The following is a 19,733-nucleotide window of genomic DNA, read 5'->3' as shown; positions in this document are numbered from 1 at the left end:
TATCAATCGGCAAGATTTCTGGCTCCCAGGTGTCTTCTATACAGGTAACAAGCTGAGATTAGGAGCACTCTCTTCAAGGGAGTGCTCCTAATCTCAGCTTGTTACCTGTATAAAAGACACCTGTCCACAGAAGCAATCAATCAGATTCCAATCTCTCCACCATGGCCAAAACAAAAGAGCTGTGCAAGGATGCCAGGGACAAGATTGTAGACCTACACAAGGCTGGAATGGGCTACAAGACCATCGCCAAGCAGCTTGGTGAGAGGGTGACAACAGTGTGATTATTCGCAAATGGAAAAAACACAAAATAGCGGTCTTTCTCCCTCGGTCTGGGGCTCCATGCAAGATCTCATCTTGTGGAGTTTCAATGATCATGAGAATGGTGAGGAATCAGCCCAGAACTACACGGGAGAATCTTGTCAATGATCTCAAGGCAGCTGGGACCATAGTCACCAAGAAAACAATTGGTAACACACTATACCGTGAAAACTGAAATTCTGCAGCGCCCACAAGATCCCCCTGCTCATGAAAACACATGTACAGGCAAATGAAAGAAACATGGAATAGTGGCAAGAAAAAAGCCATTGTTGAAAGAAAGCCATAAGACGTCCCGTTTGCAGTTTGCAAGAAGCCATGTGGGGGACACAGCAAACATGTGGAAGAAGGTGCTCAGTTCAGATGAGACCAAAATTGAACTTTGTGGCCTAAAAGCAAAATGCTATGTGTGGCGGAAAACTAACACTGCACACCACCCTGAACTAGGGATGAGCTCCGGCGTGTTGGCACGGTTCACGTGCAGAGCCTGCCAGGAAGTCTGCATGGCGCTGCGCTAACCACAGGCAGGGAGACATTTCCCGATCTCTGCAGTCGAGCATCAGGAAATGTCTCCGTCTGTGATTAGCGCAGCGCCATGCAGACTTTCTGGTGGGCTCTGCACGTGAACTGTGCCAACACGCTGGAGATCATCTCTACCCTGAACACACCATCCCCACCGTGAAACATGGTGGTGGCAACATCATGTTGTGAGGATGCTTTTCTGCAGCAGGGACAAAGAAGCTGGTCAGAGTGGATAGGAAGATGGATGGAGCCAAATACAGGGCAATCTAAGAACCTGGTAAGAGTCTGCAAAAGACTTGAGACTGGGGCGGATGTTCACCTTCCAGCAGGACAACGACCCTAAACATACAGCCAGAGCTACAATGGAATGGTTTAGATCAAAGCATGTTCATGTAATAGAATGGCCCAGTCGAAGTCCAGACCTAAATCCAATTGAGAATCTGTGGCAAGACTTGAAAATTGCTGTTCACAGCAAGCTGGTAGAGACATCCCCAAAAAGACTTTCAGCTGTAATTGCAGTGAAGACTCAGAAGGGCTAAAAACAAATGCACGCCACGCTTTTCACATATTTGTGAAAAATTTGTAAAATAATTTATCATTTTCCTTCCCCTTCACAATTATGTGCCACTTTGTGTTGGTCCATCACATAAAATCCATTTACGTTTTTGGTTGTAGCATGACAAAATGTGGAAAATGTTAATGGGGTATGAATACTTTTTCAAGGCTCTGTATATGCCGGGGTCCCGAGGGCCACACACACAATAAGTACCAAAGGGCTCCAGTCTGCAGATTGAGCACCTGGGGCCTACACCAACCTTATTCAAACCAGGGCCCAGTAAATACTTTAAAACCTTTCATGCCACATACTGGGTGCCACTGTGGGGGATGAGGGTACTGGCGGGGGTTAGGGGACTATGCAGCAGACCTGGCAGCCTTGTAAAGGACGAGGTCTTTGGAGGGAGTTGGGCATCTTCTGGAGGCTAGTGGCTCTGCAGGAGATAGAAGGGCACCATGGGTGGTTGAGGGGCACTATGGGAGTTGGCATGTGCTCTGGTAGGTTATGGGATCTACAGGTGTCTGGAGGCCTAGGAGGAGAGAGGCCACAGCCCCATCGATAACCACCAGTGCACATTACCCATGTCATATAATACAACATTCTCAATACATGTAGTTGTGTTAAAGCAGGCAGAGATCTGAATCACACAGCAGACAGATGATGACATATGGCTGTCTTCTACAACACAGCCAACACCTCTTCATATGCAATCACACCATTCAGTGTACTGTATATAGAATGTCACTGCACAACCTGTGATCACACATCTCCATGTATATAGAATGTCAACGTATGGAATCACTGTGCAGTCTGATCATAGATGTCAGTGTATAGAATACATATGGGATCGCTGTGCGATGACAGATCCCGGTGTATAGAATACATATGGGATCGCTGTGTGATGACAGATCCCGGTGTATAGAAAATATATGGAATCGCTGTGTGATGACAGATCCCGGTGTATAGAATATATATGGGATCGCTGTGTGATGACAGATCCCGGTGTATAGAATATATATGGGATCGCTGTGTGATGACAGATCCCGGTGTATAGAAAATATATGGAATCGCTGTGTGATGACAGATCCCGGTGTATAGAATATATATGGGATCGCTGTGTGATGACAGATCCCGGTGTATAGAAAATATATGGGATCGCTGTGTGATGACAGATCCCGGTGTATAGAGAATATATATGGAATCGCTGTGTGATGACAGATCCCGGTGTATAAAATACATATGGGATCGCTGTGTGGTGACAGATCCCGGTGTATAGAATATATATGGGATCGCTGTGTGATGACAGATCCCGGTGTATAGAGAATATATATGGAATCGCTGTGTGATGACAGATCCCGGTGTATAAAATACATATGGGATCGCTGTGTGATGACAGATCCCGGTGTATAGAATATATATGGGATCGCTGTGTGATGACAGATCCCGGTGTATAGAATATATATGGAATCGCTGTGTGATGACAGATCCCGGTGTATAAAATACATATGGGATCGCTGTGTGATGACAGATCCCGGTGTATAGAATATATATGGGATCGCTGTGTGATGACAGATCCCGGTGTATAGAATATATATGGGATCGCTGTGTGATGACAGATCCCGGTGTATAGAATATATATGGGATCGCTGTGTGATGACAGAGCCCGGTGTATAGAGAATATATATGGAATCGCTGTGTGGTGACAGAGCCCGGTGTATAGAATATATATGGGATCGCTGTGTGATGACAGAGCCCGGTGTATAGATTATATATGGGATCGCTGTGTGGTGACAGATGTCGGCCAATAGAATATATATGGGATCGCTGTGTGATGACAGAGCCCGGTGAATCGAATATATATGGAATCGCTGTGTGATGACAGATGTCGGTGTGTCTATAGAATTGTGCAGCAGGCATACACATACCTTCTCCGAGCCTGTGACTCAACGTTTCCGCCTCTTTGACACTTCCGCTTCTCTCCCTTGCAGGGAGAGGGGTTTGGCTGCGAAATGGAGCTCCACATTTGAAAGGAAGCATGTGACCTCCACTCCACTTTTTTGTTTTTCAATTAACTTTATTGTAATAACCAATGTATGGCTGAAGGTGGAGCTCCACTGTCGACATCCACTTTTTTTTTTTTGTTTGTTTAATGAACTTTAATGTAACAAACATTAAATGGACATTAGAAACAACACGTGGAAGTGGAGGTGACAATGTTTCCTGTCACATCTGTATTTGGTATCTGGAGGCAGACTGGAGCTCCACTCTTCACTGGAATCATGTGACCTCCACAGATTTTTTTTTCTTTTTTCGCCCCCTTCCTTCCCAGACCAATTTTCAGCTTTCAGCACTGTCGCAATTTGAATGACAATTGCGCAGTCATGCTACACTGTACCCAAATGAAATTTTTATCATTTTGTTCCCACAAATAGAGCTTTCTTTTGGTGGTATTTGATCACCTCTGCGATTTTTATTTTTTGCGCAACAACTAAAAAACGACCGAATTTTTTTTAAAAAAATACGTTTTTATTTTTTTCTGTTAATTTTTTTTGTAAATAAGTAAGTTTTCGTCTTTAATTATGGGCACTGATATGGCGGCATTGATGAGCATCGATGATGTGGCACTGATGGGCACCGATGAGGTGGCACTGATGGGCCCCGATAGGCGGCACTGATGAAGTCACGAGGTGCGTGACGTAACGCTGTAGGGATTCGAGACCACGTGACACCTGGGTAAGCCGGAGGCCAGCAGAAAGACGTAAGACGGCGCTACACTCGCCGCGTCCTACCACATTGTTTGTGCACTTTATCATTTTTGTTAATGTAAGAGTCCAATTTTTACGCAATAAAGTACCCCCCTTTTTATACCTACTTTTACCATTGGCGGCATCCGCTCTCTCCTTCTCTTTTACCACTTGCTCTTATGGTATACTGAGCACCAATTAGGTCCTTCACATACAGTTGGAATAGGAACCAGCAGCGATAAGGAACATCACTGGAAAGGAGTGAGGTCCACATCCTGGAGACGCAGACACCCATACTATATGCCTATATATAGTATCTTTAAAGCGGGGGTTCACCCTATAAACCCCCAAAAAAAAAAAAAAAATTCTTCTACCATAAAATCAGGCATTGTAGCGCGAGCTACAGTATGCCTGTCCCAATTTTTTTATCCCCGTACTCACCGTGTACTCGTACATCGAAGATACCGACTCCCCTCGGGGAATGGGCGTGCCTATGGAGACGGAGGATGATTGGCGGCCGGCTCTGGCGCGTCACGCTTCTCCGGAAATAGCCGAAATAGGCTTGGCTCTTCACGGCGCCTGCGCATAGCCTGTGCGCAGGCGCCGTGAAGAGCCGAGACCTACTCCGGCTGTCTTCGGGGAGAGTGACGTGCCAGGGCCGGCCGTCAATCATCCTCCCTCTCCATAGGCACGCCCATTCCCCGCGGGAGCCGAAATCTATAATGTACGAGTACACAGTGAGTACGGGGTTAAAAAAATCGGGACAGGCATACTGTAGCTCGCGCTACAATGCCTGTCTCGATGGTAAAATCGTGTCACTGAGGGTGAACCACCGCTTTAAGGTGAGGGCTCTGTGAGACTGTTTATGGATGCTATTACCACTATCAGCTATTAATGAGAAGACCCCACATATTTATCATCACCATCAGAACGCCCAGTTTTAGGACACTTTTCATTTTATAAACATTGCACTTGATGCACTTTTGTTCACCGGAGTCACTGTCACTCTGTCACTTTGAGTCTTTGTACTCAGTTGCACTTTATGCTAGCATTTTGATGCTACTGCCTGTTATGTTTTAATTTATGTTTTATTTTATTATATTTTGCTGTGGTCACTCATTGCATACTGTCGTTTGGAGCGCTTATCACATTTTTTATTTCACTGATGAGCACTGATAGGCGGCGCTGGTATGCTGCACTGATGTGCATTCATAGGCGGCACTGATGGGCACTCATAAGCGGCACTGGGCACTCTTTGGAGGCACTGATGGGCACTTATGGGTGGCACTGATGGGTACTTATGGGTGGCACAGATGGGCACTGATAGGTGGGCACTGGGCATAAATGGGGACTAAGAGGTGGCACTGATGGACACTGAGGGGTGGCACTGATGGCATTGCTGGGCATCATTACAGTCAGTGCCCATGTTGCCAGTTAGTGCCTATTTGTGGGCACTGATTGGCATTGATTGTGTTTATTTTTTTTTTTTATTGTTTTGTTTTTTTTGCTCCATTTGGCAACCGGGGGGATGGATGAAAAACTGACATAGGGCCCTAACCCTTTCACTGTCAGAGTCGTTTTTGCATTTTCTGCACACATGTGTAGCGCCCCCTTACTTTCTGGCATATTAAGTTTCTCCAGCAGCCAATCAGAGGGGCTTTTTTTCCCTCATGGGGCCTGCTGGCGAGGAGTATATCTGTGACAGGTGTCATGTGTTCTAAAATCTTCGCGGGGTCCCCATTCCTGGTGCGGAATCCACCTTCAGGGTGCGCGCATCCATGGACCCCACCGGCATTGCCCACCTGGCCAAAACTGTAGGCTACACAAACCCTCATCGGGAGGTACAAGGGGACCCCAGTGACTGGCTGGGTTCCCGGTTCTATTGAAAGGATCCCAGGCTGGGTGCTGTTCGATTGGGGAGTCGGTTTGAGGAGGACCCGGAGGCAGGTCGTCCAACAGAGCCTGAATAAACCATTTGGGGATCCGTGACCAGAGTGCTGACAGGTATGTTTGCTGTCATCTGGTGACCGATGCAGAAATCTACTGGGAGGATTCGCTCCATTTATCTACCTAGCTCAGTTATTGTAATTGGCCTATAGCAGGGGCCCTAGAGCCAGGCCTGGAGACAGGCCTGTTCCTCCCAGAAATCCTAAGTGACATCTCGGCTGCCAGGCTTGTGGAAAAGGGTCTGTCCGGGGGCACTTTACCCACTCATTACAAATTGGTACTATACAGAGCAGTACTTACTGCTCTATTTAATATCCAGGCCTGATACTGCAAGGTTCTTCCTCTCTCTCTATTCATCAACTTTGTCCTTCCCAATTTATGTTGATGTTGGCCGTGTTGGCCTGGAGAATAAAGCATTGAAAAACCCTTTATTCACTGTCTGGACCTTCGCTCACTGTTTGTTTTCTACAATTGCACCCCTGAGCCATATCAAGGTAACTCAATATGCCGATCCCAAAAACAAACCAGCGGCTCCTACGGGGGTAGCGCTACACGTGTTTAATAAATAATTTTAGGCCTGAAGATTAAATAAAACCCCCAAAATAATATATATGTTCTTAAAAGCAAACAACCTGAAAGAATAAAATAGTGTTAGTTAAAGCGGTTGTAAACCCAGAATTTAAAAAAGTAATAAAATAAAAACCTGCAAGACAAAGCCATAATGAGCTAGTATGACTAGCATACTAGCTCATTATTCATTACTTACCTTGGATCGAAGCCCCCGAAGCCGTCCTCGTCTCCCCCTCCGGCCTCAGCTCCCGCGCTGTGATTGGCCGGCATAAGCCATTCACAAATCCAGCAATCCCAGTGCGCCTGCACCGTTGTCTACGGCGTGCATGCCACCATGCAGGTGACCCCCTGACATGCCACTTTTTACGTGTAATTTTTTTGGGGGGGAGCGGAAACCCTCTTTTTAGAGGGTTCCAGCTTCCGCTTCCTCCCGGGGCTCCGTGGCGCCGGAAGGAAGTTTACCTCTCCCCCCTCCCTCTGGGCAACTATCTAGCACACGTCACAGGTCCCAGAAAATTGCTTGGCCAGTCACAGTGCGCAGCGCGTGCCCGACTGTGAAGCCACAGCCAGGCACTCACAGTGACAATGCCGGCGCCGCGTAGAGGAGGGGGAGCAGTGGCAGTGCGTCCATAGTGGGCGCAGGAGCGCCGCTCCCTCTCTCCTGCACCCGTCAACAATACATAGATTCATGCATTGCATGTGTAGCACGACCCCAAAGAGCTGCTGGTTTAGATTTGGGCCTGCGGTTTCCTTACTGTTCACCATGCTTGTCCTAGAGGTCCTTCTTGAAGAGTTACAAATGTCCACACCAACACTTTGTTTCTTTTTCTTCAAAGGTTTTATTAAACAAGTTTCGTTAGAGGGGTGAAGGGGTAGGTAAGATTCAGGTACTTTACTTTGCGGATCACGGGTATGATCTTGGATCCAGAGGATAAATTGTTTCCACACTGGATTCAGCAACCACCGGATATGCCTCTCTCACTGCGGGGTGCGAAGTTCGTTCAAAAGTCTCTGCCACAGACTTGATGGGTGCCATTGAGTCGTTGCACGGTCCTCTGCCACAGGATCATGTAACCACACACACTTTGCAAAGTTCAAAAGAGAATACACAACTCACGGTGCCAGGATCTTTCAGCCAAGCTGGCCGCACTGTGAGGTAAATTGGCCAGGATGCGTCCTCTAATTGATTCCCTGTGAAACGAGAAGAACCCGGGGAGGTTCATCTGTGCAGGTGGATGTGGGCTGCTGCTGCTCCTCGGCTGCCCACTCTACGTCTTCAGGGGTAACTGCCCTCACACCCCACTCTCCTCCAGAGGTTCCTACTGGCAGATCTTCAGCTTCTTGAGCATCCCCCCCAAGTCCACTCCTCTTCTGACTTGCTCTCTGGGGACCACTCATCCTCCACTTCTAGGGTCCCAAACTCAGCCTCCAGTCTGGGAGACCCCCAGTCTATTTCACCACCACTGCTACTCCCCTCTGGCTCACCTAAAGACTCGTAGTCCTCAACAGCTAGTGTCACGGAAACCCCGTCGCATTTTGCTTCCGTCAGTGCACTGCTTCCTTCAGTCTGGACCTTCAGATATTCAGATATTACAGCTCACATGTTGTAACCAAGAACCAGGCAAGACTAGCTCAGTTACAAAGCTGGAACATGGAATGTTTATAGGAACAAACTCACACAAATACATACACCAGCAGGACTTTACCGACCCCCCCTCCCTCCACCTTCTGATCATATTACCCTAGTAATACAAACTGTAACCGGAGAAACAGAATTAACATAGCTAATTAACTAGTCACTTAAAGCGGTTCTCCACCCTAAAGTGAAGTCGCGCTGATCGGTACCCTCCCCCCCTCGGTGTCACATTTGACACCTTTCAGGGGGAAGGGGGTGCAGATACCTGTCTAAAGACAGGTATTTGCACCCACTTCCGGCCCGGCATTCACGGGCAAAAGACGGGCATTGCGTCACATCCCGTCGCCCCCCCCCCCCCCCGTTGTGTGCTGGGAACACTCGGCTCCCAGCACACAGCGGGAGCCAATCGTCGGGCGTAGCGCGACTCGCGCATGCGCCGTAGGGAACCAGGCAGTGAAGCCGGAGCGCTTCACTTCCTGTTTCCCTCAGCGTGGATGGAGGGGGGAGCAGCAGGGTGACGAGCGATCGCTCGTCCTCTGCTGCGGACGCCGCTGGACTCCAGGACAGGTAAGTGTCCTAATATTAAAAGTCAGCAGCTGCAGTATTTGTAGCTGCTGGCTTTTAATATTTTTTTTTGAGCGAACATCCGCTTTAAAGCAGCCGAGGTGACTCCAAGGTTTGAGCTTTCAGGTCAGCCTTGCCATCTTCTAGCTCAGAAGACACAATCCACATTATCATAAGTATAAACACAGAACATCTTATTAAATGGACAATAACAGGAGTCCCCAGTAGCAGACTGTCTGGCTCCAGAGGCCAAGGTGACCAGCTCTCAATTAACATGTATAGTTCAGGAATAGTCTTTTGTATATTTCCTGGGAGATATTGTGGATAAATATTACTGTTCCATTTTAAGTAATTTTAACCACATTCTTAAAGTCCATTATTTTCACCCTAATAGACACAGGGTAACTTAGACATAGAAGGTGCACGGAGAGCTGAAGCAAAGGTTTCCATACTTCTCCAAGAGAAGCTGGGTTCCACAAGCCCCCCGCCCAAAATGACTCCCGTCACAGCTATCTTCTTCCAGGTGGGTGTCAGGAAAGGCGTTCCAGCAGTCTGCCTAGCAGCATGAGTGTCAGAAGAAAGCCTGTGCGTGGAAGAGCCGTTCGGCGCATGTCAGCGCGCAATAGCACGTACGCGCACGGAGACAGCACTTGGCGCCAGAATAGGCTATTTAAAGGAGTCAGATGCCTTGCTGCCTTGCTGTCCGGTCTACAGCGTATCCTGAGACCCCTGCTACTTGTGATCCTGATTGCTGACCCGTTACCTGATCCGGCTCTCCCCTTGATTGCTCCTTCTTGTTGCCCGCCACTGATCCTGGCTAGTCCTGACTACATCTCTGCTTCTCCAAACGTGAATGCTGCCCGCCTGACAACTGACCCGGCCTGGACTTTGACTATTCTCTGGATTCCGCTTCTGTACCTGATCTGCCCGCCTGTGTTTGACCCGGCTTGTCATCACTTACCAGTCTCCTGATCTACAAACACCTCCCTGCTGCTTGCATCTTGCTTCTGGACTACAGAACACCTTCCTGCTGCTTGCATCCTTTTTCTGGACTACAGAACACCTCCCTGCTGCTGCATCCAGCCCTCTACTTCAGCCTTCCTGTCAGGCACTTGTGCCCCTTTAAACACTCAAGCTCCTGTCTGCTCTACCAGGGGTTCCTGAGCCAGAGGTATACGAGAGGCAGCTCCCTTCACATTGGGCTCTACCTCCAGGTACGTGACAGTGGGGCTGACAGGGTGGACTTCATCAGCTGGCTTTTCTGCTGGAACATCTCGATCTGGGCTTTGATCTGTCACCTCCTGTCACCTCCGGCTCTTCCTCCTTGCGCTCTTAACCACCGATATTCTCCTGCCTCTACCACAAGAGTAGTGGTGCAAGCCTAACCAATAAGGATGAGCTCTGGCTTGTTCGCACAGTACACGTGCAGAGCCCGCCAGGAAGTCGGCACCCGCGCTGCGCTAATCACAGCAAGGCAGACATTTCCCAATCTCTGCAGCCGAGCATCGGACAATGTCTTCCTGGCTGTGATTAGCGCAGCGCGGGTGCCAACTTCCTGGCGGGCTCTGCACGTGTGCTGTGCGAACACGCCAGGGCTCATCCTTACTAACCAACTGCAGGCCTGTACACCACTCACCACTAGACTCACTCTGATTGGCCGGGATTCCTCTCTCCACTCCATGCACAGTCCTGATGACAGGTTTACAGCATAAGTCACTGGTGACAGGTCGAAAAGATAGGTAAAGGGCGCTAGACCACAAGTGATAAACTAATAAATTGCATATAACCATGATCATATATATATAATAACAATAGAGTGAACTAATACACAATTATTATATTAAATAGTTTCTCTTGTGTCATAGGTAGACTCTATGACATAAAGTGGATAATAAGTAGGTAATTGAATCTTCTTATTTGCTGTGATCTTGCTTAAGTGAAAATAAAGTGCCACCACCACACTTGAATCTTCTTTACACCCAAAATGTGCTGAAGAAAATGGATGCGCTTACCAGAGCTAGTTGACTACTTTAATAAAAAAGATAGTCAAAAGAGCTTGAGTAGGATTGTGCCTGCACACATGTTGACAGGAAAATAGATGTATAACCTCGTCCCCAGGCGTTCCAAATAAGGATATGTGGAAAAACCAGGGAAAAGCCAATAGCGTGATATTGCTTTTATCAAAAAAGATGACAGTTATTATTTTTTTTTAAAAACAACAACTTTGGCTGGAGTTACACTTTAAATAATACTATAAGTAGTGAAGTAAGTAACTGAGAATTATGTGATTATTTACCCTATAATGTTTTGTTCTTCAATAGAGCTCTCCTGATTTGAAAATTATGCCAATAACTACCTACAGTATTGATGTCTGGGTTGCCATTTATTTTGTTGTGCAAATCTGTTGATGATACTTTAACCTGCGGAAGATCAAAGCACAGGAAGGTTGCGGTTTGATGCAATGGAAAAAAAAAAAAAAACAGTCATGACACTAAACCATACACTCTGCAGTCTGATTCTGTGCATGCACACCATAAACAAGCCCTGGTAAAAACTTAAATAACTCACCAATCCAAACAAAATGGTGTATCCCAAGACTGCACTTTGCTGGATCATTTTCACTTTGGGATTTACAGCCATTAACTCTCAAGGTATGTATGTACACCGCAATACAATACATTTTTATTACCTTTAGTATATACATATTTAAAAACATTGCATAGAGCCATATTATAAAAGATCCCCCAAGTCCAGCAGAAGTTTGATGATAAAATGAATAGCACTGGAGAATAAGATTATAGTAGAAAAACGTCTAAACTATACTAACTGCACAGATTAAATTCTGACAACCCGAAATGTGGTTTAAATAATTAAATACTTTTTGATAATCTTGTTTTTTTTTTTTTTTTGCTAATGACCTGCGGTTAATTTGAAAACATTTTAAGTGGAATAAAAATGCAAATATAATAGCACCTTAAACACAAAGGCTAAGGCACCTCAGCAAGTATGTTTGGGAATTGAAAAATCGTAGAAACAATGACAAATGTGTCAATAGTAACACTTTTGCAGGGTCTGATTTTTTTTTTTATAGAATACATTTTATTGATTTTTTTTATAATAAGAAAATGCATAAAGGAGAAGCAGCGACAAATGAAAGTCCACAAAGAAGGCACATAATAGTAAATTGTAAAACAGTTCAATAGAAATTGTATAGATGCAGATACGATGCATGGGAAGGCAGGGTCTGATTTTTACTTTCTCTTGTCTATTTACACTAAAGATGATAGATAAAATAATTACATTTTAGCAATAAACTTAAGCTGTTAGGAAGTCATGTAAAAAAAAAAAAATGGAGGGCTGAACGATGTCTTTTAGGTTTTCTTGTGAGCACAACTGGAATAGATAATGCTAGAATGTTTGCGTTGTCCTTAAACACTTAAAAAAAATCTTTTAGGAAAACAAAATAAATTGCACAGTAGCTTATTAAACATCATACTAAGGCAATTACTAAAGAATTACAGACTTATTCCCAAGCAAACAGACACACGTAGACAGACACCGCATCGAACCGCATATCCCTGAGATGTGCATTAAAATAATATCTTTTTTTTTTCTCTCCCTCCCTTCATCTGCTGTGGTTTTCTACTTCTATTCCCATTTTCAAAGCTAAAGTTAGGTGATTATTATCTTATTATATATTTTTAGGTAACTAAAAAAAATTCTTGTTATGATCAAATCTACAAACATCCTGATACACATCCTGTATAAGACTAAGGCCTCGTACACACGACAGAGGAACTCGACGTGCCAAACACATCGAGTTCCTCGTCGAGTTCAGGGATGAAGCCGCCAAGGAGCTCGGCGGGCCGCCTTCTCCCATAGAACAACGAGAAAATAGAGAACATGTTCTCTATTTTCTCGACGAGTTCCTCGGCGGCTCCATCGGGCCAAAAGTGTACAGACGACAGAGTTTCTCGGCAGAATCCGGGTTTGACCGAGTTTCTCGCTGAATTCTGCCGAGAAACTCTGTCGTGTGTATGAGGCCTCATGCTTCTAGATTGTGGCCTATCATTTAAGCCAAAAGATAAAATTTGAAAATGTATCAGCGACATCAATTTCTTTTACTACACTGAGGGGTCTATTATATAACTGCTTCCACCCAAGATTGACACAGTTTTCCCCCAAGATGTATGCATTTTTTTATTTAGGTTTATTTGGAAAAATATGTGAATCCCGAGTGAAAATTGTCTGAATTTACATAACTTTCTGTTACTACACTAAGGTATTTATTTTACAAAATTCACAGTTTCCACCAAGATTCGTGCATTTTCCTACTTGGTTTTTATTGAAAAAAATTTGAAAGTTGTGTGAATTGACAGCAGTTTCTCTTACTACACTGAGGGGTTTATTTATACCCGATTCCACCCAAAATTTACACAGTTTTCCCCCAAGATTCATGCATTTTTCTACTTGGGTTTAATTGGAAAAATTTGTGAATCCTGGGTACTTGACTTGATTGTAGCTGTATTAGCCCGCATTCACATCTAGGCGTTTTTACGCCTGTAGCGCTACGCCGCTGCCGCCAGAGGGCTGGAAACACATTTCCCTCTATGGAGATGGTTCACATCTCCACGCCGAACGCCGGACGCCTGACGCCTGCCGCCTGAAAAAAGGTCCCGGACCTTTTTTTCAGGCGTCTTTCGGCGTTCGGCTAGGAGATGGGAAGCATCTCCATAGAGGGGGGTCAATCTGGGGCACATCTAGGCGGACAATACCAGGGTTTTGTCGCCGCAAATCGCGGTACAAAACGCCGCTATTTGTACCGCGATTTGCGGCGACAAAACGCTGCGATTTCGTCCGCCTAGATGTGAATGGAGCCTAAGTGCAATTGTGACAGAGAAAATTGAGTACTGTCTGTGATATTTTTTTTATTTGCACTAACATACAATTTTTAAGGAGAAGCTTTCGGGGTAAGTTCCATTATTCAAGGTCCAAGGTCAGTACTGCTTGGACCATGAAGAAGGGGACATACCCCGAAAGCTTGTCCTGGAAAATTGTATGTTAGTGCAAATAAAAAAAGTATCACGGACAGTACTCAATTTTCTCTAAATCCTAGGTGAAAGTTGTGCGAACCTTTTGTGAAAAAATAAATAGACCTCTAACTGTAGCATTTGTAAAATAAGTGATGTATTAGGAGATGCTAAATAAATGTACAGATTAAAAAAAAAATACTCAGAAAAGATTAAAAATAGTCTTTATTCCAATGTGTCCACAACTCTGAAACTATTAAAATTGAATATTTTAGCCCAAGGGCATTGCTAGATCCTTGTATCCATGGCACGTGCCCCCCTTTTTTTTTACACTAAGTGCCCCAGTTCTTTTACCAAGTGCCCCAGGTCGCCTTTGCAGTAATCATTGCTATCATCTGGTATATGGAAAACATGCTTTAATCTTTGCTGAACTTTGTTTTTGAGATATTTTGTATCATGTACATCCGTACTCACAACTCCATTAACAACAGCAATCTACCTTTCATAATTGTTTAAACTTTTCTTAGGTAGATCATTAAGTGAATTAGAGAATCTGGTGTCTTTTTTTAAAGAAATGAATGGTTTCCCTGTACTTCACACCATCATTAAAGAAGAGATATGGAGAAAAATAAATAACCTCACCATCTTGGGATGCTCGGCTTTTTTAAGAAGTCTAGAAAAGCCCCTGTTTTAGCCTTAATGACTAAAGCTGACCACACATGGCTCCGATTTTTTCATTCAGCCCTCGAGTGGGGTTGACTTCTGTTGAGCGTCAGTAGTCAAACATGGATCGAAATCCTTGCTGAAGAAGTCCCTGCTGCACTGGACAAATTTCAATCTATCTATGGCCAGCTGTATGCCGCGTACACACGGTCGTTTTTCGTCTTGTAAAAAATGTTGTTTTTTCTCATGAAAAAAACAACGTTTTTCAAACTTCATTTTAAAAAACGACATTGCCTACACACCATCGTTTTTTCAAAATGCTCTAGCAAAGCGCGGTTATGTTCAGCACGTTTGGCGGCACTCTGTTCCATTCAAGCTCGCGTCATAACTTGCTTCTGAGCATGCTCGGGTTTAAAAACGTTGTTTTAACGTCGTTTTAGCCCACACACGGTAATTTTTTATGACACAAAAAACAACGTTTTGAAAAACGACATAAAAAATTGAAGCATGTTCGAATTTTTTTTTGTCGTTTTTCAGAAGACATAAAACAACGTTTTCCCCACACACGGTCATTTTAAATGACGTTTTTAAAAATGTCATTTTTTTTCATCACAAAAAACGACCAGGCTACATGGTTTTCTCTGAATTTGTGTTCAATCATTTTTTTATTGTTTTCTCAAGGGAACAAATACAGAACCAGTACAAGGAATAGTAGACAGATGCTTGGCACACAGGCCTGCTTGTGTTAAGGGTCAATCTGCATCAAAAATTGGTAATACGGTACAAAGAGAGATTACACAGCCCAAAAAAAAAAAAAATCTTGGTGCCTTGCTTTCTAGACCTGTTCTTGTGTTTTTTGTGGCGCTTATTCAGAAAATTGCATTGGCTAGACTGCATCAGCTCTAGTTTCTTCGATATGGTCAAATTGATATCATTTTTAGTTTTTTAGTTTCTGAAAAGATCTTCCTGATCAACTTGTTCTTTTGTTACGTAGTTTGTGTATAAGTTAGCAGATATAGTGAAAGTGTTTTTGTACTTCCAACTGTAATTTTACTTTGGAAACATTGGATTCTAAAGTGTAAGGGCCAGATTCACCAAAGAGATACGACGGCGTTTCTCCTGATACGCCGTCGTATCTCTGTTTCTATCTATGCGACTGATTCATAGAATCAGTTACGCATAGATATCCATAAGATCCGACAGGTGTAATTGTTTTACACTGTCAGATCTTAGGATGCAATACCGCGGCCGCCGTTGGGTGGAGTTTGCGTCGTAAACCAGCGTCGGGTATGCAAATTAGCAGTTACGGCGGATCACCGACGGATTTTCGCGTTCGCTACGTCGTCCGTAGTCAAGTTTCCCGTCACAATTTTAGTCGTTATTTGACCTGCACTAACTTTAGTCAGCAATCGTATTGCTGTCTAAAGTATGGCCGTCGTTCCCGCGTCGAAATTTAAAATGTAACGTTGTTTGCGTAACACGTCCGGGAATACGGAAGTACGCTACGCGCGTCGCCGTTTGAAAAAATGATGTCACGCCGCGTAAAGCACAGCGGGAGTTAGGAAACGTAGCATGCGCAGTAGGTCCGGCGCGGGAGCGCGCCTAATTTAAATGGCACACGCCCATTTGAATTGGCCCGCCTTGCGCCGGAGGCCGACCGGCGTAGTTTTCATCGCAAGTGCTTTGTGAATCAGGCACTTGCGATGAAAACTTGCGGCGGTGTAACGTATCTATGATACGTTACGCCGCCGCCGCAGTTCTATGTGAATCTGGCCCTAAGTTCTTAGCTGTATTATACTTATGATCGTATAGGAGGTGTGTATATTACTGCTCATATAGTTACATTTTTGCAGATCGAGGACTGTAGAGGTTATGGCTACTTTTTAACCTCCCTGGCGGTATGATTCTGTCTGGAATTACGTACCAAAAGCGGTACAATTATTTGCAAGGAAATTTGGCGTTTTATACTGTAGGCCTGTAATTCTTAGGAATAACTCACTTAAATCTGACCAAACAAGCTTCTAATAGGCATCCCGGGTATGACATTTTTTTAAAAACAAAATGATAAATTATAATATAATAAATAATTATAAATAATTATAACAAATAATAATATAATTCGAATAAAAATTATTCAATAATGTAATCAACTCAAAATCACTGAAATTTTCTCAGTTGCAGAATTGTCGCTGTCATTATTTTTTTTTTTTTATGACGAATTTCCCCACAAATCGCTATCGCTCAATTCTGCAAGTGATTATAATTTATTATCGCTGTTTTCTAGCTGATCTAAAACCATTTTTGACATAAAGGGACACTTTTGGTTGCTATGGACAATCTACAGTTTTCAGGGAGAAAGAACAGTTTTTATTATATAAAAGAACATGTAGGGCACTGGGCAGACCACTAGGGACAAGGGGGGTGTGTATTTTTTACATACAGTACTGTATTCTATAAGATTACAGTATACTGTATGTAAGGTGTTTGTTTACGTTTTTGAATTTGGCGCCGATCTCCGCTCCCGTGCGTCGTAACGTCGTAGGGAACGGAGATCGGCGGCACAGGAGGACGCTGTGTGAATCGACCGAGGTCCCGCTCACTCACACAGCGCGGTGACATCGCTGGATCCAGGACAAGGTAAGCCAGCGCACGCTGCAGGCTCTGCATAGCTTACCCCGAGCATGACTCGGGGTTACCGATTTCAGCATAAAAAACCCACCCCGAGTCATGCTCGGGGATACCGCCAGGGGGGTTAATGTGTTTCTTTCATGCTACAAGGAAATTAAATATAACACTACATTAAAATGAATGTAACACGTCCGGGAATACGGAAGTACGCTACGCGCGTCGCCGTTCGGAAAAATGACGTCACGCCGCAAAAAGCAAACGTTAGGAAACGGAGCATGCGCAGTAGGTCCGGGGGGGGAGCGCGCCTAATTGAAATGGCACACGCCCATTTGAATTGGCCCACCTTGCGCCGGAGGCTGCCGGCGCAAGGCGGGCCAATTCCGGGTTTTATGAAATATATACATGGAGTCAGTACACTTGGCTGTCAGTTTTCTCAAAATTCTCAAATTCTGTTGAAAGAGACTTCTTTCTGGAGATACACAAACAAACACTGCCAATGTTACTGCTCTGGACTTGCCCACTACATTTGATAAACCAGGTTATTTATGCATCCAACAACCTGCACACAGACACTTTACCATTTACTGTAACTTGTGATGGATGCACTATTAAAGCGGTAGTTCACCCTCACTGACATGATTTTACCATCGAGACAGGCATTGTAGCGCGAGCTACAGTATGCCTGTCCCGATTTTTTTAACCCCGGACTCACCTTGTAATCGTACATTATCGATTTCGGCTCCCGCGGGGAATGGGCGTGCCTATGGAGAGGGAGGATGATTGACGGCCGGCCCTGGCACGTCACTCTCCCCGAAGACAGCCGGAGTAGGTCTCGGCTCTTCACGGCGCCTGCGCACAGGCTATGCGCAGGCGCCGTGAAGAGCCAAGCCTATTTCGGCTATTTCCGGAGAAGCGTGACGCGCCAGAGCCGGCCGTCAATCATCCTCCGTCTCCATAGGCACGCCCATTCACCGAGGGGAGTCGGTATCTTCGATGTACGAGTAAACGGTGAGTACGGGGAAAAAAAAATCGGGACAGGCATACTGTAGCTCGCGCTACAATGCCTGATTTTATGGTAGAACAAAACATTTTTTTTTTTTTAGGTTTATAGGGTGAACCCCCGCTTTAAGCTGTATTCACACCTAAACATGGCATCTTTGGGAGTTTTTTCCATGTGTTTTTATGCGCTATTTTGGTGTGTTTTTATGTGGGTTTTTATACAGCGTTTTTGAGCTTCGCCATTTTTTTTATTAGCCAATAGAGAAAACTATCATCTGTTGCATCATCTGATGCTAGGTTTTTCAGCTTTTTTTTTTAGCTTTTCCATTAGCTTTTTATTCTTTTTTTATTATTATTATTCACTTATTATTATTATTATTATTTTTTGTTAGTGTAAGGGGTTAGAGTTAAGGTTTGGTTAGGGGTTGGGGTTAGGATTATGGGTTAGGGTTAGGGGTTCATTTTTTATTTATTGTCTTATTATTATTATTTATTTATTTATTTATTTTTGTAAGGGTTAGGGTGGTAATACTATTATTGCTTTTATCCTTGTTCAACTATACATTTGTAGGTTAAGTTGATCCAGGGAAAATCCGAATGCCTCTCGGGGGATCAGGATGGAATTTTTTCCCCTGCTGTAGCAAATTGGAGCATGCTCTGATGGGGTTTTTCGCCTTGCTCTGGATCAACTGTGGATATAGAAATGGGTATATTGGATTGTACGTTATTTTTTATTTACTTTATGGTTGAACTAGATGGACTTGTGTCTTTTTTTCAACCTGACTACCTATGTAACTACTACTACTACTACTACTAATAATAATAATAATAATAATAATAATAATAAACAATTAAATAAATGTAAAATAAATACACAAATAGTTTAAAATAATCATAAATAAAAAATGAATAAATGCAATAAATAAAGACTATGTAATAATAAATAAATACATAATTAACCCTAACCCCTAAAAAAACAAACTATTCTTATTATTAATAATAATAATAATAATAATAATAATAATAATAATAATATAACACAAATAAATAAAACCCTAACACAAAATAAATAAATTTATTATTATTAATAATAATAATAATAATAATAATAATACATTTTTATTATTATTTATAATTTATTTATTATTTTCTTAAGGTTAGGGGTTAATTATGTATTTAATTATTTATTATGAATTGTATTTATTATTTATTTATAATGATTTTTAGTTATTTGTGTATTTATCTTACATTTATTTATTTTTTATAAATATTATAAAAAAAAATACTATATTTTTTTTTGTTTACATTTTTGCATTTGAGCAGAAAATCTCCCAAAAACGTCTGAAAGCTCACAAAAACGCACAAATTGTGCATTTCCATTTTATTTCTATGGGATTAAAAACTCTGCCTTATTTGAGCTACAAAAGAAGCTCCTGAATTTTATTGGGCTTCGGGAGTTTGGCTTCAGGCGACTTGGAGTGGAGATGTGAACCAACTCCATATAGAATAAGTGATTTGTTTCTCCTTCAGCGTTTTGGAGCTTCAAGCTACAAAACACT

General features: G+C 43.5%; 2 protein-coding genes across 3 annotated transcripts in view; one reads left to right on the top strand and one right to left on the bottom strand.

Annotated features, from left to right (window-relative positions):
• The window catches only part of UBE4A (ubiquitination factor E4A), a 64,781-nt gene extending 61,375 nt beyond the window's left edge, over positions 1-3,406 (bottom strand). The window contains exon 1 of the mRNA XM_040325442.1: positions 3,319-3,406. The gene's annotated coding sequence lies outside the window, so the exon portion shown is untranslated. The remainder of the gene's footprint in view (positions 1-3,318) is intronic.
• A 7,774-nt stretch (positions 3,407-11,180) lies between these two features.
• CD3G (CD3g molecule) overlaps positions 11,181-19,733 on the top strand; it is a 47,952-nt gene continuing 39,399 nt past the window's right edge. For both annotated transcript variants that reach the window (XM_040325440.1, XM_040325439.1), the window contains exon 1: positions 11,181-11,505. In XM_040325440.1, the coding sequence (XP_040181374.1) occupies positions 11,436-11,505 (70 nt within the window). In that variant the 5' untranslated portion in view covers positions 11,181-11,435. The remainder of the gene's footprint in view (positions 11,506-19,733) is intronic.

Source organism: Rana temporaria, chromosome 10, assembly GCF_905171775.1.
Source record: "Rana temporaria chromosome 10, aRanTem1.1, whole genome shotgun sequence".
NCBI classification, from domain to species: domain Eukaryota; kingdom Metazoa; phylum Chordata; class Amphibia; order Anura; family Ranidae; genus Rana; species Rana temporaria.
The sequence above is the reverse complement of the archived record's forward strand: the minus strand, read 5'-3'. Positions and strand labels throughout refer to the sequence as shown.